The sequence below is a fragment of the Echeneis naucrates genome, chromosome 6 (assembly GCF_900963305.1).
Source record: "Echeneis naucrates chromosome 6, fEcheNa1.1, whole genome shotgun sequence".
Classification (NCBI taxonomy): Eukaryota; Metazoa; Chordata; class Actinopteri; order Carangiformes; family Echeneidae; genus Echeneis; species Echeneis naucrates.
In genome coordinates, this window is record NC_042516.1 from 11,967,949 (window position 1) to 11,984,057 (window position 16,109).

The 16,109-nt window shown below is 40.1% G+C and overlaps 1 protein-coding gene across 1 annotated transcript in view; it reads left to right on the plus strand.

Moving 5' to 3' along the window:
* LOC115044631 (collagen alpha-1(XIV) chain-like) overlaps window positions 1-16,109 on the plus strand; it is a 56,244-nt gene that overhangs the window by 15,530 nt on the left and 24,605 nt on the right. Inside the window, exon 5 of the mRNA XM_029503763.1 lies at window positions 286-381. Coding sequence (XP_029359623.1) covers window positions 286-381 — 96 coding nt within the window. The remainder of the gene's footprint in view (window positions 1-285; window positions 382-16,109) is intronic.

Sequence of the window (16,109 nt, forward strand, 5' to 3'; positions counted from 1 at the left end):
TCTTCCTACCTTGTTTCCTTTCCTTTCCTCCTATTCTCCTTGCTTATTCCAATGTCTACTTCTCCTCTCCTCTGCTGCTGTCTGCACTCAACTGTATTCAAATCCATTCTATTCTGTTGTTCAGCTTTATTTTATTGAGTTTTTGCTATTTGAACGGTGTATATACTCTAATTTGTGCTCTCCTTACTGGCCTCTGTAGTCCCAGAGTGTGAAGGAACTCTGAAATTAAACTTTTATCCCTCTTGATTATGCTGGCATGTCATTGATCTGTTTTACCTGCTACAGCTGAAAGAGGTAAGAGTGACGGAGAAGACAATACCGAGCCACAGAGGCTGACTGATTCAGTTGTACCTCCGGAGGATGCCAACGAGATCTCTTCAGGTAGGACACATGCACACGAGTACTGTTTCAAGGAGAAGAGGCCACAAACTTCTAAATAAAATGAATTGCTCTCAGTACTGCCATGCTTAGAGAGTCAGTTGCTATAGTGATGTTTTGTAATGTCTCTAACACCAGCTTCATAAATCAGAAGGTCAGCACTGACTGAGTGAGAGTAAAGATGTCCGACACATCACCAGTGAGTCACCCTCAGTGGTGCTTTGTGGAGACTTTTGAGCATACTAAATGGTGTTAGGTGACTGACTACAATTAATATGTGATTAGTGACGCAAACGCTCTGCTTGTTTCTGCTTGGTTGTCATTTGTCTGGGTCTCTGTTGATTATAGAAACCAATATTTTATTTTACAAGGCAGCAATCGTGCCTTCATATCTAGTCCAATATGTTAAATTCTATGAATTTAAAATTCTATTCCTCTTGATTGCGAATACACTTTAATAGAAATTGTCCTCTATCCATTTTTCTTTAACATAACAATGACTTCAGTGTTGAAATCTTTAGCTGTTGAATAGTCACATGGTTTTCTGTGGGTGTGTTTGAGGCAAAGGATACTTTATAGACTCGGACGTGAGCGTTCATGGCTGAGTCTGTAGAGATTTGGCCTTGGGGCTGAATTAGAGACACTAATTGCTGCAGATGTGTGAATGTGATTTACTGTGTGTTACTGTCATTGGCATTTTTACCATACACAAAGTCAGAATCTTATTATTCAGTGGTAAGGTGTGTATTAATAAAAAATATTTGCTTAAGGCTCACTTATTATTCAGTGTTTGGGCACCAAAAGAATGTGGGGGCTCAGAAATACTCAAGATGTTACAATTAATGAGTCTGGTCAGGGTTAATCCAGTTTCATGACGGCTGTGTACTACAAGTCATCATTTTACTGACTACAACCCTCATATATAATATTTGGAATGTAATTTTACTCTGTAACGCAATATGTGCTTTCATAGTTGCTGATGGAGACAACAGGGACACAACCACTAGAGTTACAAAAGGGTCAAAATTTTCCTGTAAATTTCCAAAAACCTTCCATGGGAATGTTGGCTGCAGAACTCTGGATATTATGAGTTTTTCATTTTTAATTTCCACGTTGGAAATGAACGAAGGAATATTGATGCTGGATAAATGAATAGAATTAGACTTGACAAATAGACAGAAAAAGGATTTGACTGGATGTAGTCAGTGGAGTGGTGTGGCGCTAATTGTCCTGCTGCGTGTAGTAATACACATTATCTGTACCTATGAAGGAGGAATGCACACTGCAGGGTGCAAAGTAAACAGAACATGCATCAAGTCTGGTTGTTTTAACCAAGATCAACGTGTTGTTTTCTCCAATTACATCTTAAGTTCTCAATTGGCAAATTCCCAGTTTATTCCAGTTTACTCCTGTTTCTTCCTGATAATAACTCAAAAATTCCCACGGAAAGTTTCCAACTTTGAAAATGATCTATATTTTCCATCCCAAACACCACACCTGCACTCACAAACACACAGAGGCAGAGAATTAAGTTTATTTATATACACCTTTGTGAATTTGTGAATACTTACCAAATTAGCTCTTTGGTGGAGATGAAAACACATCAATAGTAAATCAAACCAAATGTTAGTGAGGGCGACCTCTATTAACCCTTAAAGTGCCCTCAACCTGCATGTTGAGCTATAGAAATGCACAAGTAATTTGCTGGTAATTGTCATATCTGCAGTGTGGAACATTACACTTTCTACACGTACCCTATGCAATAAATAATGTCCTTCTTCAACTCGTGATTTTTCTATAACAGTAATGTCATCATGCACTTTCCATTTTAATTGCTAAAAGCAACAATTTGATGAAAAAGTGAAATCTAGTTTGTTATTTAGCAGACATGGGAATTTCAGCAGACTTGTTTCCGCTCCACCTGACTGATTTTGTGGGTCACTGTGGCAGTTAAAATCAGATGGTCGTGCATGTGTACACATGATGGACCTGCCTGCAGTGCACTTGATCACTAAAGAGACACTTTAACTGCAACTGTACTCAAACTAAAGCTATACCTGATAGAAGTAAAAAATGACTTCGTCAGACCCCCACACAGACAGGCACACAGAGGTTTAGATCTTTGATGTACTTCTTTGTTTGTCTCTGGCTGTGCCCCCTCCATCCTTCCTGTCAGTAGGTACTCTAGATTTATAAAGCTGGATTTCCCTCAGTCTGCTGTTATCAGAGCTGCTCACCATTCACTGCGGCAGATGTGACCTTGATTTGTGTTCTGCTTGTACCTGTTGGGGATTAAAATCATATCCTGCTGTGCTCCAAAAGAATTTGTCAATATGCTGTGTGTGTGTCTGTGTGTAGAGCTTTGTGTACTGTAGTGAAGATGATGATGTCTCACAGTGGATCATTAGAAGGTGCTCTTTTGTGTTGTACAGTATCATGTGACTCCCCCCATCATAGTCTGTGTTTATTTATGCTTTGATAAAAGTAATGTCTCGTGGCGCTCCATGGAGATGTTGTGTTGAGTTCCCCTTTGTGCATGTGTGTGTTTCTGTGTAGCAGCAATGTTAACCCAGTCCTTCGCCACTTTGTTCCAGAGTAGTAATCAGCTCGCTTTTATGTCGGGGTGGATTGTTTACGAAACCTTTCATTAGCAGCTGGCTCATACTCGTGTGTGTGTGTGTGTGTGTTTGTGTGAGGCTGACATCAGGCATCAAGTTGCTGCACTCAAGCCAGCTATGTGCCAATTACCATTTCTTCTCTATCTCTTTTAATGTAGTGGTAAGTTAGTTAGTCATTAGTTTATCAAAACCAATAAACCAATATCGTAAACCAAAATAACGCCATCAGTTTTATCTTTCACATTATCTCAGTTAGGTAGGGTCAAAAAAATGAAGGAAATTCAGACGGAATGCGTGCAGGGGTGTTTGTGAGCACATCGGTGAGGTGGGTTAAAGTAGAGAGGAGAGGGCCATGATCTGAAGCAAGCGTCAGGAAGCTTCCTCCGCTCTCAGTCAAATAACTGCCGCGGCCACCCACTTTTGTTCTAAAGATACTCAACAAATTACTTAACTGTATCTTGTCGAGGATAAACACAAACTGCTCTGAACTAAGTGCATGTCTTCCATTCCAGGAGCTTCAGATGGAACAAATTTTTTGCCTCTCCTGTGGGGTGTCATTGACTGAGGCTGTCTCAGAGGAAACAGTAAAGGTTTTACAAGGATATTTTGTCTTGGTTTGTAGTTTGGTGTGCGTCCAGATTTCCCATATTGATGTCAGCCATTTGCAGTTCTGCACCCTAAAAGTCAATGATTCGAATCATCGGTCAGGGACTCCGGAGTCAAATCTCAGTAGTGGGGAGACATTTTTTTTTACAGACTCTAAATCAGTCCGTGATCTGTGCACCGGATTTAGCGGATGTGAAGAGAATTCCTTTTCCCCTTGAATATTGGTTACTCTTTTTTTTTTCCTGCTTCGTCATTGTCTACTGAGAAAAGCCAGATAAAACACCTCTGATTACTACAATCACTAAAAGAATCAGACTACTGCTGATAGCTCACACCTGGACAAAAAAAGACAACAGCTGCCTTCTGGTGTAACAAAAAAAAAAAATAAGTCAGCTTGACTGCAATGCTGCCCGGACATCCCTATAGATTGCACAATTACTGCTGTATCGAATCATCTTCGAAACTTCCCATTGAGTCTTTGTCATTTGCTTCTGTTAAATAAGGTTGTAAATCACTCTGTCAAGCCACTGACGCTATTTTCTCATTTACTGCTTTTTAATGAGCAACATCAGTTACATCAGAGAAACGTAATTATTGTGACGCATTCGTTTTATCTTCCAGTGATTGCTATGTATGTGCGGGACACCTACTGTTTCCTTTAAGAAGTGATAATTGAAAACTCAAATACAGTCAGATGTGTGCAGCCAGCTCTTTACACTCCCTCCAGACACACAGATACACACCTACACACAAGTATAGACACAGGTACAGGCCGACATAGGTACAAGGATGGTTATTCATAAAACAACAGAGGCAGGGAGGAAATCTGAATATGTGTTTTTGGATCCTCTATGCATTTATAATATAATAATATAATATTTATTTATGGTAGTGAAAAAGGAGAAGGTGTATGTATGCAGTTAAGTTCTTTTACTTTATTCTTAAATATTCACTTTTTGTGAACTCTTGCTGATAAAGCTAGTTTTGTGTAACTCTACACCAAGTGCAGGACAAAATAACTGCAACTCTCCTCCAAAAACTGGTCTCATTTCTCTTCCATCCATCCAAATAATAATAATAACAATAATTGTTATTATTATCTTGAAATGATTTTGTCTTTGCTTTGCTAGGCATTGTCATAAATCAACTTGTGTCTGATAACTTTAGGACAGATTTCATTGAAACTGAATATGAAAAAGGTTAGACAGACAACCATTAAATCATGAGACAATATAAATATAGTCATAATGAAATAATAAATAATGAAAAACAACATTTTCAGACTGAAATGCCAAGCAAAGTTCTTCACCTTGACTTTCTATTTGCCTCTGTCAGGTTTATCTCTGCCAACAAAAACTCTCAATGGGCTACTTAATCAACTGACTGCACAAGAAAATGGCAATTTCGGGGTTTGACATTCATAGTTAATTCTCACAGTGTCAAAACATCAACATATTCTTTCCATTCTGGAACAAGATAATGAGACTGCAAATACTCTGTCATGTTACTACACAGTGGGACCCAGATGACATCAGTTCAGTCATTCGCCATCTTGATTCAGTCCATCTATCACGGTAAATTGCCTACAGAAATGTATCCCAGAATCTTTTCAACAGCTTCTCTGTCTGGAAGGAAACAATGTCCTCATCAAAGTCATATTTGATGTCTATATATGATTATTGCAAGTAGTTTCTAAAGACTGGCATTGTAATCCCACGGGGCTGGAGATGTCTGTTGGAGGAGGGCCCACTTTGTTCGTTCAGGCTAAAATTCCTCAGATAAATTCACAATGGATGTTCACAGACATTCATGGTCCACAGAGGAGGAGGCCTACTGAGTTTGAAGAATCAGATCAGGATGTGTCCTCTACCGCCATCAAAAATATGATATCTTTGCTTCTAAGGGAAACATCAGTTCCTGGACTATTGTCATGCAGTTTTTATAGTCATCCAGATATCCTCTGAGGACTTTGGTTATCTTGCTGACAGAAAATCAACACTCATGACAGCAGTTGGCAACCAACAGGAATATTGGAGGGCGGTGACAGGCAACATATTTTGTCTTCTTGTGTGCCAATGCTCCCTCTCTTTCTGAACTGTTCTTAAACTGTCCTTTAAAAGCAACTTTAAGCAAATAATAATAATAGAAAAAAAACAACTACTTGATTTTGGTTCTATTATCTAGGGCATTAACAGTCAGCTGTTGTTGCCAGATATTACAGCAGTTCATTAAAAGCAAAGTCAGTGAGGAAATCTGTGGCCAACAACAATAAATCTCTGTGTTTGCTTATCAAAGTAAGAACAAATCCATTAGCTGTACCCTGCCCAAGACAGAAATATATTTTCCTTGGAAATTGGTCCTAAACAACGCTTTATCAAAAATAATAGCCATTATTTAGACAGCTGCATGGTAGTAGATCAGAGGACATCTGTGTGTGAGCGTGCTGTAGGTGTGTCAGTGACTGCACTCGTTCCAAATGTGGATCCGTAGCCTCCAGTAGTAAAACACATGGTTGTCGGCTTGTAGACAACAAAGGTTGTAAGAGGAGTAATTCAAGTGATCCAGTCTATATATTTCAAACGAAACTGTATTTTACATAAATGAATAATTACAGTGTTGCTGCTGCACTTAAAAGAAAAAAAAAAAAAAAGGATCGATAACTTTGAAAACTCTGCAGTTAGTGTCTGGATAGCTTTTGATGTCAATACCAGCCGGGTATGACCGGGTTGACCAAATAATAGACGGTTGACTTACTTTGTTTTAGCTTTTGTATACTGAGTAATCACACAACACACACACACACACACATACACACAAGTGGAGATCACAAAGCAACAAAGGACAAGCGCCTCTGTCTTCCTCTATGCTTTGGTGCCTCTTTCAATACAAAGGCTCTAATGAGATCTGAGCGGAGTGTTCACTGAAGCTTGCGACCAGCACACACTCAGGCAGATACACGCAGTACCAACCCAAGGGACAGATGTAGTTAGAGTTGAACTGGAGGCCAATCAGATTCTTTGGACATTTGCTTCTCTGATAGTGAAAGACTATCCATCACATCTGCGGTGGGTAACAAATATATACCTGTAGAGCGAGGTCTGTGTTTTTATAGCCAAATTGAATTCCCAACATGATCATTTATTCCAGCTCTGGACCTTTGTGTGTAGATGTGTGCCCCTGTGTGTGTGTGTGTGCGCGCGCGTGCATGTGTGTGTTTGTTCGGCTCTCGAAATGATCTCCGTGTTAATTCCCAGCTTTAACATTAATTTATTCTAAATCTCTCGATCTCGGTGTGCCTCTGTGCTAAGTGTGTACATATTTCCATGAGTGTCTGAGTTTACTGCTTTATTAGTCTCCAGAATTAGCAATTATAGACTCCTCTGTCTCTATGCATTTTGGCCCGCATTTAAAATGATTCAAATACTTCAGCAATCAGTCAGAGATGCTCAGTAGCTAAGATGTTAAAGGTTTGTGGCCATGGAGATGTGTCACTCAGCTGACACATAGCAAGACAGACTGAAGAGGAAGCCAAAACCGACACTGCAAATGAAAGGAGAAAAATACTGTGAATACATGCAGCTCAGTCGACTGATGGGTGAGTTATCAGTGCCTCTGAATGCCTCTTAAAATAACATCAATTTTTTCCATTTGAGAGAAAAATATGCCAGATATATATGTCATGGTAAGAATTAAATGAATTAAAAATGAACGTTGTAGGCACAATTCACAGATGATGTAAAAATCCACAGTCTCGATATGACCTGGTCTGAAACGCGAAGGTCAAAGTAAGGAGAGAAAAGCTATTAAAATAAACTGAAATGAAAAGTGAAGGAACAAAGAGCAATCTCAGATAAGTGACCTGAAGAAACATAAAGTTTGTCTCCAATTTGTCTGGTCTCACCAGACGCTTTTTCCATCATGTTGTGTGTTGCATTTGTTTTCTGACATTTGCCAGCTACTTCATAAAATCAGTGTAGAGGACACACAGAAAAATCGTCCTTACACACAGATTGGCCATTGCTAAATTGGACATGCATGTGTGTGTGTGTGTGTGTGTGTGTGTGTGTGTGTGTGTTGTCCCTGTGGTGGCCAGACTTCTGTCCTTGCCCTCAATTAAGAACAAGTGTTCATGGCTGAGTTGAGCTAATTGTATGAAAATGTTGAACAAGTTCATGTGTGTGTGGATGTGCTAATGGCATTTTAGTCATTAGTGGCAAGGACTCTTTAAGTGCACAGGTCAATTTAAATAATTAGTGTCCACTTCCTCCCTGCACTGTCGTGGTTTCTGGTCCCTCCTCATGGTCACAAAGGAACGTGGTGCTCTTCTGTGGCTGTGGTATGAGCTTTACCTGTGTAGACTAACCATGTTTTCAGCATTGTTCCCCTGCAGGTTTGGTATATCCACAGCAGAGTAGCTGAAAATGTATTTGGAAGGAGGCAGAGAGCGCTGTGCATGGACCACTGTGTACATTATCTCCAGTGGGGTTATTGTATCCGCTGCTTGACTGGTTGGTGTCAGAGGTGTATTCAGGCTGGTAATTTTACAGTTCAAACCACAACAGACCTTGAACACCTCTTTGTTTTTCTGATTAGTTTCCTGGCAGCTCTGCGCTATATGTCACAGTTATTGTTCTTTATCTTGTTCATCCCACCTTTGTGCTGTTTTCCTCTCTTCTTAGCTCTCAGCTTTGGTTTACTGCCTGATTTGATCTGACCTTTTGAGCCGCTCCCCCTTAACCAGCCTTCCATGGGTTAAACTTTGTGGTCGACAAAGCACATCGGACATTGAACTTCATTTTGAAATGACACATTCATTCAGACATTCTTTAGTATTTACAGGCTCTGGTTCCAGTGGCCCATAATAACTGGTTTAGTCGTGGCAAGTCCTCCTTACAGTTTTCTGGTTTTCATTGATGCCTATGGTTACCTTCCCCTTAGTTGATGAATGTATACGTCCGTCAAACAAATACTAGCTTGTGTTTGACTAGTAAGATGGAAACACATGCAGAGAGATAGAAGGGATGGGCTGGCTGTGTAAATTCTCCCTCCTGCAGAAGTAATAATTAAGCCAGTATTGTATTAAATTGTGACACAAAAGGTCTAGTTAAAGAGTCACGCCCATCTCTTTAGGTTCACCATTTGTGCATGTAGCTAAAAGATAACCAGATGTGATAAGAGGGGTGCAGCATTTGAAATAGAAAGACGGTTCAACAAGTGCATTTTTGAGTGTGTGTGTGTACATGAGACAGAGATTAGTGGAAGACAAATAGGAAGAAAAAAACGTGGCAAGGTAAATAGAGACTGGCAGAGATGGAGAAACAAGCAGAAAGGTCGGGAGGCCGTGTGCTGCTTTCAGCACACATACAGCATCAGCTTTGTGTTCAGTGATGCGAACTGCAACAAGACAGTGGATTAAAGACCGGGAGTCCAGGCAAGGAAAGGTCTCTGGTGGACCGACACAAACTGTCTGACAACAGCTGTCGGATTACACCTTAAAACTCAGTGGATCACACTACCTGCGCGCGCACACACACACACACACACACACACACACATTTTCACTTGTACTATTGGCCAACAGGACTCACAGATGAATATGAATATTTGAGCCTTACTGAGTGTGTCTACTTTGATTTGAGAGTCACTGAGCGAATGACTCTATAGGTATATCAATCAGCTGACTGTGTTTTGATTGAATAAACAAGCCAATAAAACAGAGTAAATGCTGTTTCTGAGCTCTGTGGCTTTTGCGGAGACCAAACCTTGCAAGTTAAAATAGTTCTCCACAGTAGGTTGATGCTTAAGCAGGACTAAGCCGAAGGTATGAAACATTGAGATGATTGATATTAGTAATTTAAAAATATATATTTTTAGAACAATATAACAGCATTAAAATTCATTCAAAAAGCAGCAGCAGAAAAGTTTCACCTGTCTCAATCTCAAGGTCGATTAAATTTCAAGGTCCTAATATTTTTCATGTCAGCTCACTGTCTCACCTATTAATCTAATTAATGATGGCTGTGTTTTTCCTATAATTACAAGTTTATATATCCCTCGTCAGTCAATGTCCTGTAATCTTGAACTGTATGTTATGTACATCTTAGAAGCACATCATCTTTTAGGAGATGACTCGTGGCATACTGATATCAAATTATGAGGGAATGTTGTCCCTTCTCTGGCACAGCCACTTAAACAGGTGCACAAGTTATGATATGGAAAACTGGCCAGCAGGGTCAGTTTTTCACTTGGTATTCATTGTCACTGTCTCTTTAAATGAGATCCACATTTTCATCTCAGTTTGGTAGAGCACTTACCGAGCACACCTACACACGAGCAGATGGGATGGAAAGAAACAGACAGTACTGATTTAAAGTGAGCATTTTCGCTACAACACACAGGGAAATAGCCTATATAGAAACATTAGGTTATCCATGAACAGATTGAAGAAATGGATCTTATTAATAGTCACCCTGTAATGATATATCAAGAAACCTTCTTAAATAGGTGAACACAAAAGGGCAGGTCACCTACTCATCACTTCCATTTTCATTATTTCACTTAAGTTTACATTTTGTTCTGAGCAAAGAAATCAAAATCAAACACATCAACTTCTGTTGAACTATTTGAGGAAAGTGTCCAATTATTTCTGTAATAAATTAGCCTTTTGATGGAGGTCAAGTTCTCTCCTGAAAGCAGGTTGACCCAGGTTGAGAGAAGAAGGGAAATGTGCACACTGACGCCACTGCTGTCCATCTATCTGCATGCCTGTCACTGCACTCAATGTTAATTCCAGACAGTGAAACACAATCAGACTTAACTAGGGAAAGATTGCAATGACAGCGCAGTCTGTCTGATCCCTGGCTCTATAGCGGTCAGCAGTACATCAAAACTGACTGAGAAGAGCCACTATTAATGAGAATAAAGAGAAGCAAATAGTGCAAGAAGGAAGAAGATGAAAAAGTTTTCTTTATTTGATAAATTGCTTTTGCTTGCAATTGCTTTTGAATTGCTTGTTTTGTCTCTGTATGTACTTGTTTGTGTAATGTGCATACATTACTCTCACCACTATATCCATATGTTTGAGTGTGTTGCATTCTGGGACTCGGAGATTGCAGAGCAATCTGCTTTCCTTTAATGAAACTGGCCAGCAGATAACATGTGGCCTACAGTTTATATCCATGTGTTTAAATCTCTAAGTTCCTTAACTACTACAGTACTAAATAAGTACTTATGCTGCTATACTTGTCTAAGTCATGGTTTTTGGCTGTTTTCTGTCTTGGTCATTAGCTGTCTGTCTTTGCTTTGCTAAAAGTTGCAGCCAACAGTGGCGACCACTGTTGAAGTCCCATTCTAATCCACCCATTTCTTCCCTCCCACACAAGTTAATTTAATTGTGTAGGAGCCACATAGTTTTTTCCCCACAGCTCTGCAGACTGTGGGCTGTGAGTTGTGAGTTGTAAAATTCAGTTGCTCACTCTCATGGACACTAGCTTTATGGTCTGTCTAATCACACTGTCACATGCCAATAATGGCTGGTGTCCGTCCAATTATGTGCTCACATGTAAATAGGTTCAGCCATGGCACCTTTTTCTAATCATGTGCTTCTCTAAAAATGAGGTTCAAACATAGTTCAGCCAAGCTCATGGTTGACATCTGCTGAACGCAGATATATTCACAAAAATGTGTAAATCCGGCCTTGGGGACATTTTTTAAGTAATATTGGGTGTACAGGGCTGAAATAGGATGGATGGTTTTGTGCTTTTCCCGTGTGCCCTGTTGAGACTAATGTTCTATTCATAGTGATGGAGTCAGTTGTACAGTATCTTGATGTATTTGAGTTCATTGTGTGGGAAGTTTTCAATCTGACTTTCAGTGCAAGATTTTCACATCATAGATTTAAATAATTGTGTAAAGGCTGAATTCTGTTGAACTGCTTTGGTTTTAAGGTATTATGCCGTGAAGATGCTCTATGTTTAACATTTAGCATCTGCTTGGGTTGAGGTTGGATGTGTTTACGGGGTTATAAATGTGAATTCTTTATTATGGCAGCAATAGAAACCAAGTGTGTCTTCTTAAAGCTGGATATTTGGAGAAAGACAATTGCATGTTTGGCCCCAAACAACATCAAAAAAAAGGGGAAAACAGATGTTGGACACTCAACATAATTGCTGCGTCGCTGTCACTAGCTACCAATGACCGTACTTACAGGTGGACCTTAAACGTGAAGATAACATTTCTAAATCACTTTGCAGGTCATAAACCCAGCCCCCAGTGTACACTGAAATAAAATGATGCCCCAAGGATGTTTCTGTAATTTCATGTTGTCCTTAACACACTGGCCTCACACATTAGTTGGTGATGATTGATGCCTGACTGGGTTGGGCAGCATCTCAGTGCCACAACTCCACAGCCACCATTGTGCACGCCCTGGCTCCAAATGACCTACCCCAGCCACACCGGGATATTTTGTCTCTGTGTTTGTAGTCCTGGAGACAACTTGTGCATGTGTGAAAACAGCCGGCTTCTTATAGCAGCTAGTCTCAGCTCATGGAGATTGTCGTACTTTGAACACTGCCAAATGAACTTTCACAACGCTTTTCTCAAACTTTTAAACATTGTTTAGCTCTGTTTCCATGGTGAGAGCCACGGCAATGGTAAGCAAGTAAAGCTCAAATACTTGGATCCTGTTTTGTGCACCAAGATGTCATTTTGGTTAAGTGAGACGTGGCTTTCAGCTCCAATAGCTGGCCGAGCCACAACACATAATCCAGCAGAGAGGAGAAAACTAGCCAAGCTCTTCGAGCGTTGTAGTCGCCCTGAAGATTCATGCCTGAAATGAGCTTCTTCAGGCACAGATATTTGAATCCAAGGCTAACATAGTATGTTGCAAATGTAAGTGTGTCTTTAACTCACATCTTTTTGTCCATCACCATCAGACCTCAGCTATTAAAGGGCGTGTAAAGGAAAATAATAAGCATTGTGAATACTTCACTACTTGGTAGGATTTTCACTATTTTTCTATTCCCAAACAGACTTTAGTTCCCTGAATCGAAATGCTAGAGTACTCACACACTATAGGCGAGACTGACATGTCTTTTTAGTTGTTTTACTTGAGGTGGGTGAGACAGATTTTGGTGTCAAACATAGACTGTCTCTTAGTAGTACTCCACAGAGGTGGACAGAGTGAGAGGCAGAGGTGGAGGAAGAGGAAGAGTAATCGTGGAATTGGGAAGACTTGGCACTACAGAATCTGTCAGTATATCTGCAGTTTTTTAATGAATTTTTATTATTCCTTCTTGCCTCACTTGTTTCTCCTCCTCCCTTTCATACTTTTTCTCACTGTTGTGGGTGCAAAGACACAGCTCTCCCACTGTTCCCCGGCAGCTGCACTTTGACATACAGCAAAGGCACTGAGCAGAGAAGAAAGAGAGCGGGCGAAAGAGGTAGAAAAGAGAAGGAGAATGAAAGGCAGATGGAGCTTAGGAGGATCACAGCGACCTTTGAACATCTTGCTGTTGTGTAGCAGTCAGAGAGACAGCAGAGAGGAGGGATTCAATAGCAATTACAGTACTAAGACACTGGAGGCATTGACTCTGACATTCAATATTGAGAAGGAAGCACAATTATGTGAGGATGTGGTTGGCCATGTATAGATTTGATTTCCAATTTCTCTCCCATAACTAAAGGCCTATAATTTGTCTTTGTTTTACAGAAATATGTGATGTGATTGCAGAGATGATTCTGCTGAGCTTGTAGTGTTTTTTTCCAAAAGTCCAAAAACATAAAAAAAACAAAGAAGATGATTATTAAATATCAATGAGTTGTTATATAGCCGTTCCGGGAGCTACATTTTTAAAAACAACCAATGTCTACAACACAGCGTTCATGGTTTCTGACATGTGCTACATACTCCTGCTCACTGCAAAGCCCATTTAATGAGTCCAGTTCTGTTCAAGAAGTTATCACACCACTCCTTCAGAGAAAAGATGGACTTACACAGTGATACAGTAGCGCCCGTGAGTTATCCAGCTGTCATCTTGTGGCGACATTTCATTTTTTTTATGTTATTAACTGATATTGTCGTAAGTTGCTGATTAGAGGATTAGTGCGACAGATCATTTTCTGAATCAGCGGTGTCAACATAATGAATGAATGAATGATAAGTGGATCAGTGAGCAAACGGGATTCCTTTGTGTAATTGAGAAAGTGAGGACACAGTGATGTAGTATTAGACTGCATCGTGCAAATTTTTTCCACCTTCTGTAGTTTCTTTTAGATGAACATGACCATAACACAACCTGGAAGATTTGAGATCTGTCAGATTGATAAATGGAATTATAGATTTATGTGATGGGAAGATTTGTTATTCAAACTAAGCTTCAACAAAATTTGCAGAAATGCAGATGAATGACTGAAAAAACACAGAAAACACACAATGTAAAACCCATATTAGACTCCCATCTTCATCTTTTGCTGTGATAGATTATGTACAGTGGGAAGGTATGGAAGTTAGTTATCTAAGTCCTCAGGCAGAAATGCCAACAAATGATTTCCTCTGAAACAACTGCTCACATGCAGTTAAACCACACAGGTCAGCAGACATAATGTGAAGGAGAGAAAAAATCTGTTGAGATGTAACTACGTTCCCAGCACTCTGCCAGCAGGAGATTGGGGAATGACCCTTGAGCTGTAATTAGCTGTAATTACTGACCTTCTAACCCTCTGTTTACAATCTCCTTCGACAATCTTGACGGCTTTTCACATTGCACAGTACTTGACTTTCTCCCTCTCCTCTCTCGGACTCTTTCATCTTTCACCATTAATGTCCTAGTCTTTTGTTTTAACCTGCGTACTATAGACACTCACACCATCTCAGTGTCTCTCACTTTTTATCACAGAGCAGCTTCTCAGTTGATTTTTTTTCTCTTTCATCACTCGTTTCATCATTCATCGGGGGAAAAATTTCCCCGGTGATTAGTTAACGTTCTTTCTTTCTACTATTTAACCTCAGACTTTTTTTTAAAGGCCACACTTGTTTGTTTTGCAGGAAGCGAGGCTCTCCAAAAAATCTTCTTTTCTCTCTTGGCCTCTGAGCCTTTTGCCATTTTCCCAAATTCCCAGTCTTCTCTTCTCGTTTAATGCTGATCAGTCAACTCTTAACCTCTTCTTTTCCTGTACTTTTTCCTAAGAGTTTCTTACTAGCGTCTCACATTTTCAAGAATTTGCAACCCAGAACGTCAGCTATCTGTCTTGACCTTGTTTTCTTTTCTCTCCTTCGTCTGCCGTCTGCAGCAGATGGATGGTTCAAACAGACTGACACAGACCGCAGACAGTAGGCTCTGTCTGGAAAATCACTTGTTGAAACCAATACCTGTGTGGCTTATCATCAGACAGCGAGTCTTTTATGGATTTCATGCTTGTGATAGTGCTGGCCTGAGATAATACTACCAATAGTAAAAGTGGTTGGACAAACAATACATATATTTTCGATGCAAAAACACAGATTCAGGGCAACATGCTGGCATAGTGGTTAGCACTGTTGCCCCACAACAAGAAGGTTGCAGGTTCAGTTCCCGGATTCTGTGAGGAGTTTACATGTTCTCCCCATGCCTGAGTGGGTTTCCTCTGGGTACTCCGGTTTCCTCCCACCGTCCAAAGACATCATGTTTGAGTTAACTGGTGACTCTAAATTGTCTGTAGGTCTGAGTGTGAGTGTGAGTGGTTGTTGGTCTCAGTCTGTCTCTGTGTGTTGTCCCTGTGATGGACTCGGTGACCTGTCCAGGGTGTCTGACCTGTCTCAGAGAGAGCTGGGATTGTAGCTAGCAGCCCCGTTGACCGGGAAATGGATGAGTGGTAGAAGATGAATGAAAAACACAAATTCAAACAAGGATTTCTTGTTTTACACACAATTATTTTTTGTCTGGGCAGTATTCTGCACAGAAAACTGCTGTCATTTTATGTCATATTTATTAGCTTGGGAGATACATTTTCTTTTTGGCACCAAGAAGAACCTTTACTCATCCCGTTTTGCATAATTTTACAGTTGACAATTGGCAATGTACCAAGAGGGGATGACAAGAGAAGTGAAAATGGAATAAAGGTCTTGGGACTAAGCCAAGTCATCGCAATTACCAAGCATGCACCTGAGCCACTAAAATAACATCTGTTGTCAGAACAGAGAGAGAAATTGAACCTTCCTCTCTGTTCTCCCAATGGGGGAAAAAAAAATGCAGTCCCTAACGTTTTTGTGTCTGACTCGCGGTATAAATCCACAGTCTTTATCTTCATCTTCTCAATGCCTTATACTGTACAGAAATGCAAGGTAATAATTGATTTTCCTTGAGTCAGCATTCTCTGTTATTACTCATCTTTATTAGCCACAAACGTCCAACCTTATGAGCATGCTCTGGATTATCTACTATTACATTTGAAAACAGATGAGGGATTTATGATGCAGCCTTAACTGGATGTATTCATTCTCAGGATATCGAAGTGGGAAGGATGACA